At 46.3% G+C, this 14757-nt stretch overlaps 3 protein-coding genes across 6 annotated transcripts in view; 1 reads left to right on the forward strand and 2 right to left on the reverse strand.

Annotated features, from left to right (window-relative positions):
* On the reverse strand, window positions 1–12082 carry sec62 (SEC62 homolog, preprotein translocation factor). The gene is made up of 8 exons (XM_010894654.5): window positions 11873–12082; window positions 9187–9295; window positions 6931–7036; window positions 6197–6425; window positions 5752–5847; window positions 4438–4498; window positions 4164–4283; window positions 1–3508 (listed from the first exon to the last, which is right to left on the reverse strand). Exons 1-8 carry the CDS (start codon window positions 11906–11908, stop codon window positions 2952–2954), a joined length of 1314 nt encoding a protein of 437 aa, XP_010892956.2. The 5' UTR covers window positions 11909–12082; the 3' UTR covers window positions 1–2951.
* Window positions 10522–14757, forward strand: part of apoda.1 (apolipoprotein Da, duplicate 1) — a 24722-nt gene continuing 20486 nt past the window's right edge. Inside the window, exon 1 of the mRNA XM_020045079.2 lies at window positions 10522–10957. The gene's annotated coding sequence lies outside the window, so the exon portion shown is untranslated. The remainder of the gene's footprint in view (window positions 10958–14757) is intronic.
* Window positions 12342–14757, reverse strand: part of samd7 (sterile alpha motif domain containing 7) — a 12373-nt gene continuing 9957 nt past the window's right edge. For all 4 annotated transcript variants that reach the window (XM_020045067.2, XM_010894644.4, XM_020045069.3 and 1 more), the window contains exons 4-7: window positions 14045–14682; window positions 13769–13890; window positions 13390–13500; window positions 12342–13063 (exon numbers count right to left, since the gene is read on the reverse strand). In XM_020045067.2, the coding sequence (XP_019900626.1) occupies window positions 12818–13063; window positions 13390–13500; window positions 13769–13890; window positions 14045–14682 (1117 nt within the window). In that variant the 3' untranslated portion in view covers window positions 12342–12817. The remainder of the gene's footprint in view (window positions 13064–13389; window positions 13501–13768; window positions 13891–14044; window positions 14683–14757) is intronic.

Raw genomic sequence — 14757 nt, forward strand, 5'->3', positions numbered from 1 at the left:
TGCTTTCTATATTTTTATTGCATGATAAGATATGGATATACTTCCAGACATCCAATGAATTAAATTATATTTCAATATTGCAAGAGACAGTCCTCAAATGATATTAATAAAAATAAAAAAAGACAACCAAGTGGCTAAAGACATTTTGACCAGATAAACCCCCCCCCCCTTTTTTCTGACAGAAATGTTTGATGGAAAAAAGCAGCATAGATTAATACTACAATATACAACCGACTGATACTGTGCAAGAAGACTATTCAAGAACTACTTAAGGAATTTCATGAATTCGTTCTGCCGACACTCATAACAAAACTACTGGATCGCTGGCGCCTCTCCAGAAGACGTAAGGGAAACAATAGTGGAGAAAACAAAGAGAAATGACACTAAAAGACAAAGCCACTGGGTGTACAGTTATAAGTAGTACACATCTCTGGAACAAGAGCTACAGCACACGGTGTAGGGAAAGACTCTGGTCGGTACTACGACAAAGAAAGTTGGAGGCCTAGAAATCTATGGAGGTCACTAAGTTCCAACAGGAAAGCAAGACTGAGAGCAATTACCGTTTTCGCACCGCAGAGCCTAAACCAAGCTGTGCCGTCCTCCCACATCATAGTTTCAAAACTCAGCTGTTCTACCAGGGGTGTGAAAAGGGTACGAGTGGCTGGATGGTACTGCTCAGTTTGCTGTAGATGGCGTTTGGTCGATTACGTGTTGGGTGTGGAATATCTCCAGATCACCAAGTCACCCCCCCCCCCCTCCCCCCAAGCTATGCTCTACAATTCCACTGTGGGGAGAACTTTCTGTGTGGAACAGCAATATGAATTGCAGAGGAGTTTCTCAACCGTAACTTAATCATTGACTATTCTTATGGCACGAGACAAACATGTCTTTTGGACTTCAGTGTGGCCACATGGACAAACGGGCTTTTATACTTTTTCCTTTTAACATTCAAATGACAGCATAAAATTTATCAAAATAAAATGGAACAAAAATAGGTAGTCCAATCTGAATATTTATATATCCACACAACATATTCTTAATTTCTGGTGTTTGAAACCCCAACTTGCGAGGAAATTGCACTCTTGACAATATGCCAATTTGTGGTCAGAATTATAGCGAAAAAGCATCATAAAAAAACAAAGACAAAACACTCATAACAAAAGGAGGTGGATTCTGTTAAACTGGGTTTATAATTCATGACTGTAGGTTTGTAAATATATATATATATTTTATATAATGTATCAATAGAATTCCTTATATAAATGATACATTTCTCTCTATCATTTTTAAAATATCGCTATCACTATGAGTAAAAGTTAATCTAAAACAACTCCAATAGATAACACCACCTTGAAAACGGTCAGTATTGGACCACAGCCCCCATAATGCAACCCTAATGAATAGGACCTTGTGCCCACTCACTTCCAAAGTTTGTAAATGCATTCACAGTTTTCATTATCAGTTTGCCTGACTGAAAATCCAATGAAGGCAACACAACTCGAAAGGGCGGGCATCCGAGTTGAACTGACACACAAACCTACTGTTGTCGTTCAACGATAGCTTGCAATAATTTCAAGGATATATTGTCTGCCTCATGAGGAACGAAAGGGAAAAGGTTTACACACCAACTTCGTAGGTATTACACTGTAGGTTTAGGTGTATAGGGTTTGGAATTTGACACTACAGTTACAAAAATGAATGAATGTACCAAAATCCCTTGCTGACACTTTTACATGCCTTTCAGTAAGAAAACCGCATGCATTGTAACAAAAACGTACATGTTTGGCACTATTTAATTTTTATGTCTCAGATTCTAAATGGTGAATACACACTGTCTTTGCCATCTGTCTGGGTGTGTGTGAATGTGTTAAGTCTCAAAGAAATTAAAGTTATTCTAAAAAGGAATATCTATTGATCAGACTAATTCTAAAAACGAGTCCCACTGCTTATAAAGGACATGAGTCTTGTGTAATAGATTGGACGCCACCCTTACGAAACTCATTATTCAAACAAACAAGCACTTCTCGTTGGAAATATAACAGAACCACAAGACTTGTTAGTTGTTAGTGCGGCTTATTTTTCAATGCTATCTTTATCCCGTCGTATTTCAGCAAAAACACAAATGGGGAAGATCTTGGGGTAAGGTAAACTATAGGTTTTGGTCCTCTTTATTCTTAACGTCGGCCCAGGAGAGATCACACTCACTGGACAATAACAAGAGCTGTGCATAGAGGGCCAGCCGCCACTGCTAGCGTCTCAGCTAGTACATGTCCCGGGAGACGCCGGTTCCCATTTCAAAATGGATCCCCCCCCCGTTTTGCACCTACTGAACATGGTTTGCACCAATTGCCTCTTTCCTAACAGTCTGGATTTGAGTGGCAGGCAGACAAGGTGGCAGTATTTCTCCTGGCAAAACAAGGATTCCATAGCTGTGTAACTCCCTCATCGGTGGAGATCGACAAGAGACTTTGTCTTATGTACAAAACAATAACCACCATAGCAAACGTAAGATGTGAAGCAGAACAAACAAACAAACAAACACGTGCAGCAGACGAACTACACAGAACTAAATGGGATAACAAAGGTCATAATAAGTACCAAAACAATGAGGGGAAACTTTGGGAGCACTCCTGACAACCTTCTCAGACCAATGAATGTGTTAGGTTTATGGTTAGCAGGTCTCCGCTTAAATAACATGGGGGAATTTCAGAACCACAATAAGGCTTTTTCTTTTTTTTTTATTCTCTTTTCCATTGTCGTAGCCGTTTGTTTCGTTGCACCGGTGTCGGTACCCAGACCGACGCGACGGCGTCTTTATAGTTAGTGGAACATCGGAGCGGACAGGATGGGGAGATGCCTCCTCAGCGAGCCTGACGGGACCGGGAGGATTTGGGAGGAGGTCCTTGGAGCAGCACGGGGGGGTGGGGGGAAAGGTGGCAGTGATCAAATGTTTATGTTTGAACAGACAATGGCTCCCTCTCACCATCTCCCTCGTCTCCTTTCTCCGCCTCACCACTTACGCCCTCCGCCGTTTCCTCCTCCTCCTCCTCCTCCTCCTCCGTGTGCTGCTCCAGCTCCTCGCGGGTGATCATCTCAAAGTCGTTCCCGTTGCTGTGCTGCGAGCCTTCGTCCTCCCGCCGGTCGCTGTCCGTGTCCGAGTGGCGCTCGGCGGCAACCGCTGACTCCCCCGCCGCCCCGCGCTCGTCAACCCCCTCCGGCGCGTCGCACTCCTCCCCCTCTCCTTCCTCCTCTTCGTCTTCCTCATCTCCGTCCTTCTTCTCGCTGTCAGACTTTTCCTCGCTGTCGGACCTCTGGGCCTTGGCGGCGTCCTGGTCGCCGGTCTTGTCCGGATTCTTCTTGCCGGAGCCACGGGGGCCCTTGTACTCGTGCGTGTAGAGCGGGCGGAAGGAGTCGATGAACCCCACGTCGGCCGTGAGGTTGGGCAGGAACCAGAAGTGGTGACGTCCGCCCGTCACCAGCCAGATGAACAGAAACAGAATGCAGCGGGCTGAGGGGAGAAACCAAAGGGGCATTAACATGTCAGAGTAAAGATGCAGGACGATGGAACCAGACCTCTAGAACTTCGCTACGACACCTTTGAATGTCAGCCAACTAAAACTAAATGGCTGTGATCGCTTGGTTTCTTCTGTGACTCCGCCGCTAGATATAAGCATTTCACACGGCCATCATACAGGCCCACGGTGAAGCTGGCAGAACCTTGTCTGTCCTCAGAATGGCACTATCTTAACCTGTTGACATAAAAACGCACGGCTAAAAGCAAAGCTACAAACCTCTCAGGTTCCAATCGGCGAGAAGTTGGGTCAAAACGGGTAAACACTGGACCACACAACTGTGCTGGTAAAATACCACGTTCTAAAAATGACCCAGGAAACCACACAGGTTGGCACAAACGAATTGTCAGCCATTAAACGAGCATTTGACTGCTTCGTGCACAGAGATCAATGATGGACAAACGCATTTACCGATGCAGTCTTATTTTATTCGAGCAGGGAATCAATTTGTAACGGCGAGTCGTTACATCCTCACTGTGCAGGAAATCAGAAGGGCGTCGGAGCAGCCATATTGATTTAAACTGCCCTAATCACTACTCTTGTACACACAAAGGTCAATGCAGATTGGGGGGTTTCCTTCCCGCCACTTACCGACAGCCAGTAGCAGTATGCTGGCCACAAAACACCCGGCGGCCACGCTCAGGTAGTAGACTCCCACACGCATCTCGGCTGGCCACAGGGGGAAGAGGGTGGCCGCGATCACTGCGATCACTGTGGACACACAGCGGCACAGGAGTTCATGGGAAAGGACCGTTACTCGCCATTTATTTCAGTTCTCAGCCGCGGGAATCATAAGTTTGAGCGTTTCATTAAAATGTTAACATTCAAAGGAAAAATGTTGGGGTAAAACCGCAATTTCACTAACCCAGAATCAATCCCATGGCAAACGTTTTGAAATGGACAGGGTCGTAGATCCAGACGTAAACCTAGAAGTCAAGAAAGAAATGTAAGGAATCAAAAACGTCAAATTTTTTCAAACACAGTCAAATCCTGATTTCAGAGCAATTTTATTTTAAAATATCATATGGTGGAAGACACTTCGCAATTTGGTCATGACATCAAAACAATCTAGCATGGCTTACTGAAACGGTAAAGAATGACTCTTGTAATGAAGAATGCTGTCTCGTAAAGTACATCATGTGTGAGGATAAAACATCTCTATTGGAACTCAAATAACAGGCGGTGAATTCACGTGACCGTAGACGGCATGGATTTTAGCACTAAAGTGGTAAAACAAGTTAAGACAAAAAACGACAGAAGACCGTAATCGTGGAGAGCCAGCCAGAACGCGAACACAGGTTGACGTTGCCTTTTCGGTTCAAATGTAAACAGACAAGATGAGTGGAGGGAAGGAAGTGGACAGAGGAGGACCTCCGCTGGTCCACATCAACAGGGCTTCCTCCATGTTGGACACGGTTCAGTTAAGAAGTCGGCCGACGGGTTGAAGACAACTACTTCCAAATAGTCAGGAGACCATTGTAAAATAAGAACAACCATTTCTGCCACCTCGCATCGAAACGAGAGCGAGTGTTATGGAAGTTAGAGAACGCATTCGGACACCACGGGTCTACATCAAGTAGGAAAGGCAGGGTCAGAAAACCACAATATTCATATCACTGCCTGAGTCAAGAACCAGGAGCTGACCCCACGACATAAAAGGTTTATGTAAAGTTTTTTTAATTGTTTTCTGTGTTTATTTGGGCATTGCATTGTTAGCAGCAGTTACTTGAATTGCTGGAATACTTAGGTACCTAATTATTTGGTATGCTTTTTATTTCTAAATTGTATTGTTCTTAAGTTTATTGTAATTGAGAAATGTTGTCTTAATATACAGCATGCTAAAAGAGCAGCACAGAAGAAAACCAATAGTTAACTCCTAGAAGTAGTTACCGTCTTCTAGTCTTTTTATTGTAAATTAAAGAAACAAATTACACTGTAATATAAACCATCATCATCCAAAACTATTTCTATTGCGTTTCGCTATATAGGCCACATCGCCCAGGCCTTTATTCCAACATCTTTCTGTTCTTAAGCGGTTAATTCAACATACACAGGCTAATCAGGTTCTAATTGACGTAGCAACTGAATCATTCTCGCTTTTCTGGAAATTCCTGCTATTGCATTTCCCTATGAAGAAGCAGAGCTTGTTTCCCCAGGTTTGCCCTCCAGCCCGACTCACCTCATTCCCATCCATAAAGAGCTGGTCCTCATGAGGCTCCAGTTTGAATTTCTTCTTCACGTCCTTCTTCTTCTTGGGCGTTCCGGGGCTGTCGTCCTGCACAGAAACACACAGCACCATCAGATGCCCGGCCTTTACCGCGCTATGACTGCCCTGTGCCGACGTCCCGGCTACTTTAACGGTCTGACCCGGTGGTTCTCAGAACTCACCAGGGGAACCCCTCCCAGGCAACTGTGGTTGGGGCCCCGAAAGAGCTCACCTGAATCAGGCACATCAAGGGCCTGTTTAATTACTGGACGGGTTGATTCAGGGGTGCTAGCCCTGGAATATATCAACCACAACATAACTATTACAAATGCAACAGGGGGTCCCCCAAGGTGAGGGTCCCAAACCCACTGGTCTACCTTGTTTCAGACTCTACATTCTGCACATTCAGTCAACATACACTCTTCTCCTTCTTTGCGTCCGAAACCTCGACATCCTTGGAGTCTTTCTTCTTCTCCTTCTCCTTCTTCCCCTTCTTTTCCTCCTCCTTCCCGCTGTCACCTTTGACCTTCTCCTTCTCCTTGTCCTTTTCCTTGTCTTTCTCCTTCTCCTTGTCTTTCTTGACGTCCTTCTCTGGCTTCTTCTTCATGACTTTCAGAGCGCGGTGGAAGAACTGCTTCTTCAGCAGCCTGGAGGACACGGAGAGCAGAAACAGCATGGTAGAAGAAGGTCTAACATCCAGGGACAGTGTGGTAACTATTCTAGGACAGAGTGGTGGTTAGTACAGGGCTGTAGCCAGCTAGTAAAGTGCAGGTTAGTAGACCGTTGAGTAGTTAGAGTGGTGTTACTTAGACTAGTGTAGCACGGTAGGTAGTTAGCCTAGTGTAATGTAGGGTGGTAGGTACCAGTAACTAGCCCAGTGTACAGTCCTAGCGTGACAGTTTGTTGTAGCACGACGTTAGTTAGTTCAGGGTAATATATAATGACAATGATGCTAGGTATGCTAGTGTGGTGGGCCAGTGGATCTCAAGCCTTTCCCGGGGGCCCACGGCCATCTCACAATATGGTTGTAGCCCCGAGCTAGCGCGCACCCGCTAGCCACGGAATACGTGTAGCGCGCGGAACGGCCGAGGGCCCCACGGGAGGGATTTGGGAAGCGCGTGTGACAGGTGGCGGGCGGACGTCGGGACCCACCGGTTGCAGTAATCCACCACAGAGTCCCTGGTGGTGAACACGGCCTCCTCTCCTTTCTTGGCCTTGGCCCACTTGGAGTCCAGCAGACAGTCCACCGCCTTGGAAGCTGACAGGGAAACGGGCAGATCACGTTCAAACACAGACATAACAGGGAGAACGCCGTGCGCAAAACCGCACACTGAAACTCAACAGACATTATGCTCCGCTGATCTGTGGCGCCAGTTAGCTCTGAATTCCACTATGGCGGACCGCTCCGTGCTCCTGTTTGCTTTTATAGGCTCTAAGTTCTACTTGGTGGACCGCTCCATGTTCCACCTGCTGAGTTAAGCTGTGAAATGGGTACAGTAACAATTACAGCAACATAACCTGTAATAATGTTTTTTGTGTCCGTGTGACCGATTTGACTGGGCCAAACCTCAAATGCAAATAGCGAGTTGGAACCGCTTGTTGTAAGACTGAGAACACAAGTGATCGTTTATCCCATTGGTGGGGGTTTCGGAGGGAGGGGCATGGCGATGGTGTCAGAGGGAGGGGCTTGCTGTGTGCTGTGGGTGTAAATGAGAAGTTATGCAACACCCAATGTGTCCCTGTGAAAACCCGACTGTGTCCTTTTACTGTGGAATGCAGTGTTTTGTTTTCACCAGACATAACAGGACCCATGTCATCCAGAAAACCCCACTTAGGACACGTCCGTCCAGAGAACATACTCCCTGGACTCTTGGCAGGTGATTCCCTGTGTGTTTCGGACAACACAGGTCCTGTTATGTCAGGAAAAAATACAAATAAATAAAAAGTGCATTCCACCATATTGACCCCGTGTCAAAAAGCTAATGTTGATGGTGGCCGCTTGATGTTCTGCGTAAGCATCTTTGACACAAACCCACAGCAAGTTGAAACCATGCTGCAGCGGGACACGTCCACTGGAAAGCAGCGGGACACGTCCACTGGAAAGCAGCGGGACACGTCCACTGGAAAGCAGCGGGACACGTCCACTGGAAAGCAGCGGGACACGTCCACTGGAAAGCAGCGGGACACGTCCACTGGAAAGCAGCGGGACACGTCCACTGGAAAGCAGCGGGACACGTCCACTGGAAAGCAGCGGGACACGTCCACTGGAAAGCAGCGGGACACGTCCACTGGAAAGCAGCGGGACACGTCCACTGGAAAGCAGCGGGACACGTCCACTGGAAAGCAGCGGGACACGTCCACTGGAAAGCAGCGGGACACGTCCACTGGAAAGCAGCGGGACACGTCCACTGGAAAGCAGCGGAACACGTCCACTGGAAAGCAGCAGGACATGTGTAAACACATTTAAAAGAGCAGAATCCCTCCATTGCTCTGGGTGAAACAAGGGATGCATCCAATCACGAGTTGTGTTGAACCCACCACTATACAAACAGGATTTACCGACACTGTTGACACAGAGATGCTCCGCTCTGGCTAAAGGCACTACGCAAATGTAAACACTGGCACTCTACCAGTACTACTACGGGATACAGGGACTGGTTCTGGGTTAAAGGGCACACTACTCCAACTGCTAGAAGGTTCAGTTCATGTTGACTACCGTTGGCCAGTATTTGGACAACGGAATGTATTCAACAGCCAGACTACCCAGGGCTGCCAATCATTCGCCGCGGCATGTGCTTCAGAAAGACTCCCTCCCCGCGAGGCCTCGCATGCACGCTTCTGCTGTATCGGCTCAGAGATGCGATTGGAGGAAGCATCCGTCCGTCACTGCCCTTCCAGAACTGACCAATCCAGCAGGACCGTAGACGGCAATGGAACATTGTGAAATCGTTTGAATAGAATGTAAAAAAAAAAAAAAAAAAAAAAATTTATATATATATATTTATCATAGTATTCCATGGGAACGGGCTTGTGGAGCCTGTAAAATCCTCATCAGACGGACACTAAATTCAAGTCATCCCCATGGTGTGGTTAGGGAATGCAGGGGGGAAATGACGCACTGTGAGATTATATTCCCATTTCACAGGCCTTTCCTATTCCATTCAGACTAACCACCCTAATCTAAATGTGATTAGTCCGATATTTTCATAAATATACCGCTGCAAGGACCTGAAGCATTCGTGACGAGGGTCGCATTAACAGAAAACAAACACCAACGGCGGTCCCTCAATTCCCTGCACAGGAGTAATAGTCGGAGCCTGTTCAGGGAAAAACGTCAGGCCATAGGTCGACCTAGACAGGCGGTCTCAGCAGCGTTAACCAATAAGAGTGTGGGAACGGCGCACAGACCGATGAAGTAGTCCACCCGGTGACCCATCATGTTGGTGGACTTGGTGGGGCAGTTGAAGCGGAGGTACTTAGCCACGGCCTTCTCCTCCTTGGTGGGCTCGCTCACCTCCTGCAGACACGCACACACACACACAACATAACCGAGTGAGGAGGTGCCAAAACAGGTGCCTCTAGGACGGGCAGTCGGTGAAAACATGAAATGGATACACTTTTGGCTGCATTTATGTTCTAATAAAACACTATTAACAGGATATTTTTGACAATATATTATTATTAGATTGCCGACGAAACACCAAAACTAGGGCCCTGTAAGTTTTCCTCTGCAGTTAATCTGGCGAGCAATATGTTTGAATAGTGATATTACAAATTAAACAAATCACTATAGATACTTTTGAAACTGTACGATGTATCGTATGTGAGGAACCTGGCAATACCCAGCCCTACTTTACATAGGCTGTTGGTGTTAGAGCCACGGACTAGACATCAGACCAGCCAAGCAGCAGATCAGACAGTCAGTTCAGGGCAGGCTTTAGGAACTCCCATTGTGAAGTCATGTTAATCAGCAATTTTATTCACCCCACGTAGCACCTCGGGGGGGGGGGGGGGGGGGTTCCCCAGGTCCAGACCTAGGATCGACTACCCCTCCCCCAAACGGTGAAACCATCTGAACTGACCCTGTGATCAGCTTTTAATTGGCGACCTCTTAAAAGGCCCTTAGTCACGAGCTAATTCCCCTTCTCCCACAGAACAAGCCAGATCTCGTTCGGTATCTGCAAGGAAACTAACTGACTCTCCACCGACAACAAACACGGGATCTATCGTCGCCAAACCGCCAGAAATGTCAGACAGACTCAAAATCTTGTGTTCTGTGCGCACAGGGCCCAAACCGAACAGGTCTCCAGTCCGACAGACAGCTGGGATAATGGCCATTGAAGCCAGCGCTGCCTGCATGCCAAGATGGAGGGAAATGAGAGCATCAGCACAATGAGATCCAGGCCCGCTTGTCTATGGTCCCACTGGCTGGATCCGGTTCTGAACGCAACAAGATGAAGCAGACTGGGCTGGAAAACGGCTACGTTCAGGTTCGGTTATCAACGCTTGCGAAAGACAACGTGAGCGCAGCAAATGGGAAAAACTAAAATGCAGACGAGATTATCTTTTTCTCTGAAAGACTGAGGTGAACAGAAAACTAAATTCTGTTTTCTTCTTGGACATGGTAATGCAACAGCCCTATCTCCTTGTTTTACAACATTTTCTAACAGGTCCAAAATACACAACACCCAGCACAGGCAACTACCAGGGTCCTCCCACAGGCCTACTCGCCAACTAAGCTTCCCACATATTGGCCAGGGCCCAGTCTGCCCGTCAGCTGGGCTCTGACAAAAAAACACCATAAACGTGTAATAAATTAATCTCCAAACCCGGATTTAAAAAAAAAAAAAATTTTTATGTCAACTTCAAACGTCATGGTAAAACAGCATTGCAGGCAGTTATTCGTAATAGGTGTTCTGTTACCATGAGAAAGAGCGCAAACAGGAGATAAAGGAATAGATAATTCAATATTACATAACAACATGATCCGTCCTTCCAGGACACTGCCATGAAGGAGCTATGAGGCCACAGTACAAATCATGTTGACAACACTACTGTTGATGCATGTCAAGCTGATTTGACTAACCACAAATTCGAATTGTACTTACGTCTAATCAATGGAATTAACTACACTTCCTTTTCACATAACAGCACTAACTTTACACTACAGCATCGTCAGGTATGTCGACTTGTATCAACTACTCCACAGAAAATGTGTCAATACTTGTTCACAAATGTATTGCAATTTTTAACATTACCACCAAAGATATATTACGAAAGGAATCCAGATGAATTCGACGTGACGAAAGTCTACGTCATCGACTGGAAATTTAGACTAAACAACATCAATGAATGTTGCTTTCGCATTAGTAACATCTGTCTCGCAAAACATCCTCTGTAACTGTATGCACGCAACGAAACTCTCCCATCTGTTAGCACGCCACCCAACATCAACTTTGCCAGCTCGCTTTCGGTCTTTTGCTTTGTGGTGGTAACTAGTTAACGCGTAAGCTAGCATCTGTTAGCATTCTACGGGGTTTACCCTAGCTTTCTGGCTGTTTTTTTTATGTTGCGATACCTACCGAAATGTGGAAAGCTAACGTTAGCAAATTGTAAACAGCTAACGTTAATACCGTGGCCGGCTAACCTTAATGTTACAGTGTCATTAGTACAGTGTTCATCTGCCTCTACAGTACAGTACAGTCAGTATATGTGTAACCTAACACGCTATAGTACTGTAGCTAGCTATCGAATATTATTTGTTGGCTAATGCCCTGTGAAAAATTCGTTTTAACGACGACACAGCGGTCTACATGTAATACGTCAAACGAGATATTTAATGCAAAATAAAACATTTAATTCGTGTTTTACGAGTAATTGCTAGCAGCTTTTCGCAGAGCACAGTACAGTAGTCAAGTCTGTATTATTATGTGATACCAACTACATCGATTCGCGTACAAGATTCCCTTCCAGCTAACGTGTTGCTGAAGCTTACTATCGATATTCAGTATCCAATATGAAAACCGTTATCAACTCCCCATACTATAACCACGCAAATATAATCTCCCTCCAGTTAGCGTTCACATTATTCTACCTGGATCCGTTTCTTATGCCTCCTGCGTTCCGCCATGATCTCCAACACAGCTCTTCTGACGTGTGATCGCGAACTAGTAGTATCGCGAGAGCAAAATCAACCTCCGCAATTGTCGACTCATAACTTCACATTCCAAATACACATTTTCGTCTTGAAATGTAATATCCCTTTAACCACAGACCCTTACTGTTCGATAAATCAAATGATCTGGTATTATATGTTTCTTCAGTAAAAATGTAACGTATGTTTTATAGCTGACAAAAGTGTTAGCCAGGGTGGGATAGGATGTCGGCAAACGGAATAATTTGAGATCACGTGTGGCTCTACGTTGATTGACGTGTAGTCTATAATGATATTGCTTATTAATAATTTTACCTAGTTTAAAAAACTTTAAACTCCTTTCATGTGCATAACTAATGGTAAAGTCACACATTCATTTGGAAATCATTATTTTACAAAAACACAATGCTTCAGCGTTTACACACTGTTTATTTATTGTTTCCCATACAAAGAAGTCACCTGTATACTCACTGTTCATTCCATTCTTCCTTAATAATACATTTCTAATTGCCTGGGATTCATTGTCTCCATTTTGAATCTTAAACATGGTGGAAAAAGATTACAGACCATCGATTTAAGCTAAAATACAAAAGATGCCATTGTACCCTCAACCTTTTGGACACTGTAGGAAACACTGCAAAACTGAATGTAATGACCTTAATGTAATGGGAAGAGATAGCAGCTTAAAACAGGACTTAGGGCTGAAACAGTGCTGAAATCCTAATCACCGCCTACTTCCAACTGCTTATTCCCTTTGGAAAGTCATGCGAGGATTGGACAGGTGCGTCCAACACTGTCAGGGTTTATGTGCCTCTATGTACATGTACATGGTATGGGCTATGGGTTGACCACTGGTCGACGACGTGCGCCCTCCACGCTTACGACTCAGGCCGTTTCACTGCTGGCCGAGGGGGGAGAGGGGTTGTCAGTCTCTGGGAGAGGGTCAATGGGTTTCGGGCCGTCCAGGTCTCTGATACAGGGGCTGCCCATCATCTCCACACTGTTACAGTTGACCGGGGAGCTGATCTCTGACGTCCGGTCGCCCCCTGGTTTCTCAGGGGCTGCCTGCAGTGAGGCAGCAGCTAGCGGAAGATTCATCATGTAGAACATACTGCCAAGCCGTCGAGATACCTGAGAAGGTAGACAGAGAGAGACAGAGAGAGAGAGAGAGACAGAGAGAGAGACAGAGACAGAGACAGAGAGAGACAGAGAGAGACAGAGACAGAGACAGAGATAGACAGAGGTAGACAGAGAGACACAGAGAGAGACACAGACAGAGAGAGAGACAGAGAGAGACAGAGACAGAGAGAGACCTTTAATGATCAATGTAATGATGCAATCATAACTATTCCCCCAAAATGTTTCATGCTGTGTCGTCATAAATATCCGTACAGAAAGAAACAGGCAGCTTTCTGGTGTCTGAAGTTGTGGGAATGACGGTTTAATGGTTTGCATACCTGTGATCGTATCTTGAGGGCAGGGCCCAGCTTCAGTCCCATTGTGTCGAGTAGATGGTCTTCTGTCAGGAGTGGCAATGTCTCCCCATCTATCATGTGGTCCTTGAATGTCTGTAGGGAATAATCAGATAAGATAACGAGGTTCCCGGGAATGGTTTTGCAGTAAGAATTTCCTTTTAAGATGTTTTTAGAAATTCCTGTTTTTATGAGAAAGCATATACAACATAATTTAAATATTTCAAAATGGCCACTTCTGTAATTAATTTGTACCCCTGAATATGCCAGTAATGGCAGCTTTGGCAGATGTAGATACATTCTGTTGTCATTTGTTACCAATCACTTTACTGTTTCTGACGATGACCCGGGGGAATCCACCAACCTGTGCATATTCAGAGCAGCTGGGTGTGTTATTGATGAAGTTGTACACGTCATCCACTGTCCACTTCCTGATGTCTTCGACCGAGGACACGTCCTCACCGTTGATAAAAAGATTAGGTGGTCCTGACAGAAGCAATGGACCACATATGTTAGAGCACGTACGACTCAACCCTGACCTTGTTCAAACATATATCAGAAATCCAACTCAAGACAGCGGCACCACCCCCACCGAGCGGCCCGGGCGAAACAAGACAGTAAAAAAAAAAAGCGGACCCACCAGGGGGAAAGATGTAAGGCATGCCTGGGATAGGTCCACTGGCGGAGGGGTACTGGAACGCAGAGCACTGGCTGGACATGTCTTTGTCACTGGAGCCCCGGTTACAGTTGGTCACGTCAGGACAGCCGTCTTGACCGTTCATGCAGGCCTTGCGCAGGCCCTGCTCCTCCTTGTAGCTCTTCCTGCCACCCGCCGACAGCTCCACATCCACTTTGGTTTGATGCTGCTTGCTGGCTACCTCCCCGCCCATGTCCATCTTCCCCTCAGTCTCCTTCTCCTCTCCGGAGGCGCCCCCGGGACTCTGCTCCACGCCCTTGTCCTCCAATTGGCTTTTTGGACAAGACACAAGGCTCTCTGTGCTCTTGTGATTGGCCGCCCGGCGGCCGGCGCGGCGGCCCCTTTCTCTCTGCAGCGTGCTGATTGGTGGATAGGGGCTGGCGGACATCAGGAGGCTGTTGGCCTGCATTTCCTCCAGGGTGGTACGGTGGACGAAGACGTCGTGGCCCTCCGGGAGGCGTTGGCGCCCTCTGAACGCCATGGCGTTGGACTGGTACAGCATGGGAGCCTCCATTCCCATCAGCCCCTTCTGGTGGGCATTCTCCATCTCTTTCTGGTGAAGAATTGCATTCATCTCCATTCTGACAACAAAAAAATTTCAGTTAACAGAAGACAACAGTTTGACTCACATACCAATCAGATATGACGCTACATAT

The sequence above is a fragment of the Esox lucius genome, chromosome 3, assembly GCF_011004845.1.
Source record: "Esox lucius isolate fEsoLuc1 chromosome 3, fEsoLuc1.pri, whole genome shotgun sequence".
Lineage (NCBI taxonomy): Eukaryota > Metazoa > Chordata > Actinopteri > Esociformes > Esocidae > Esox > Esox lucius.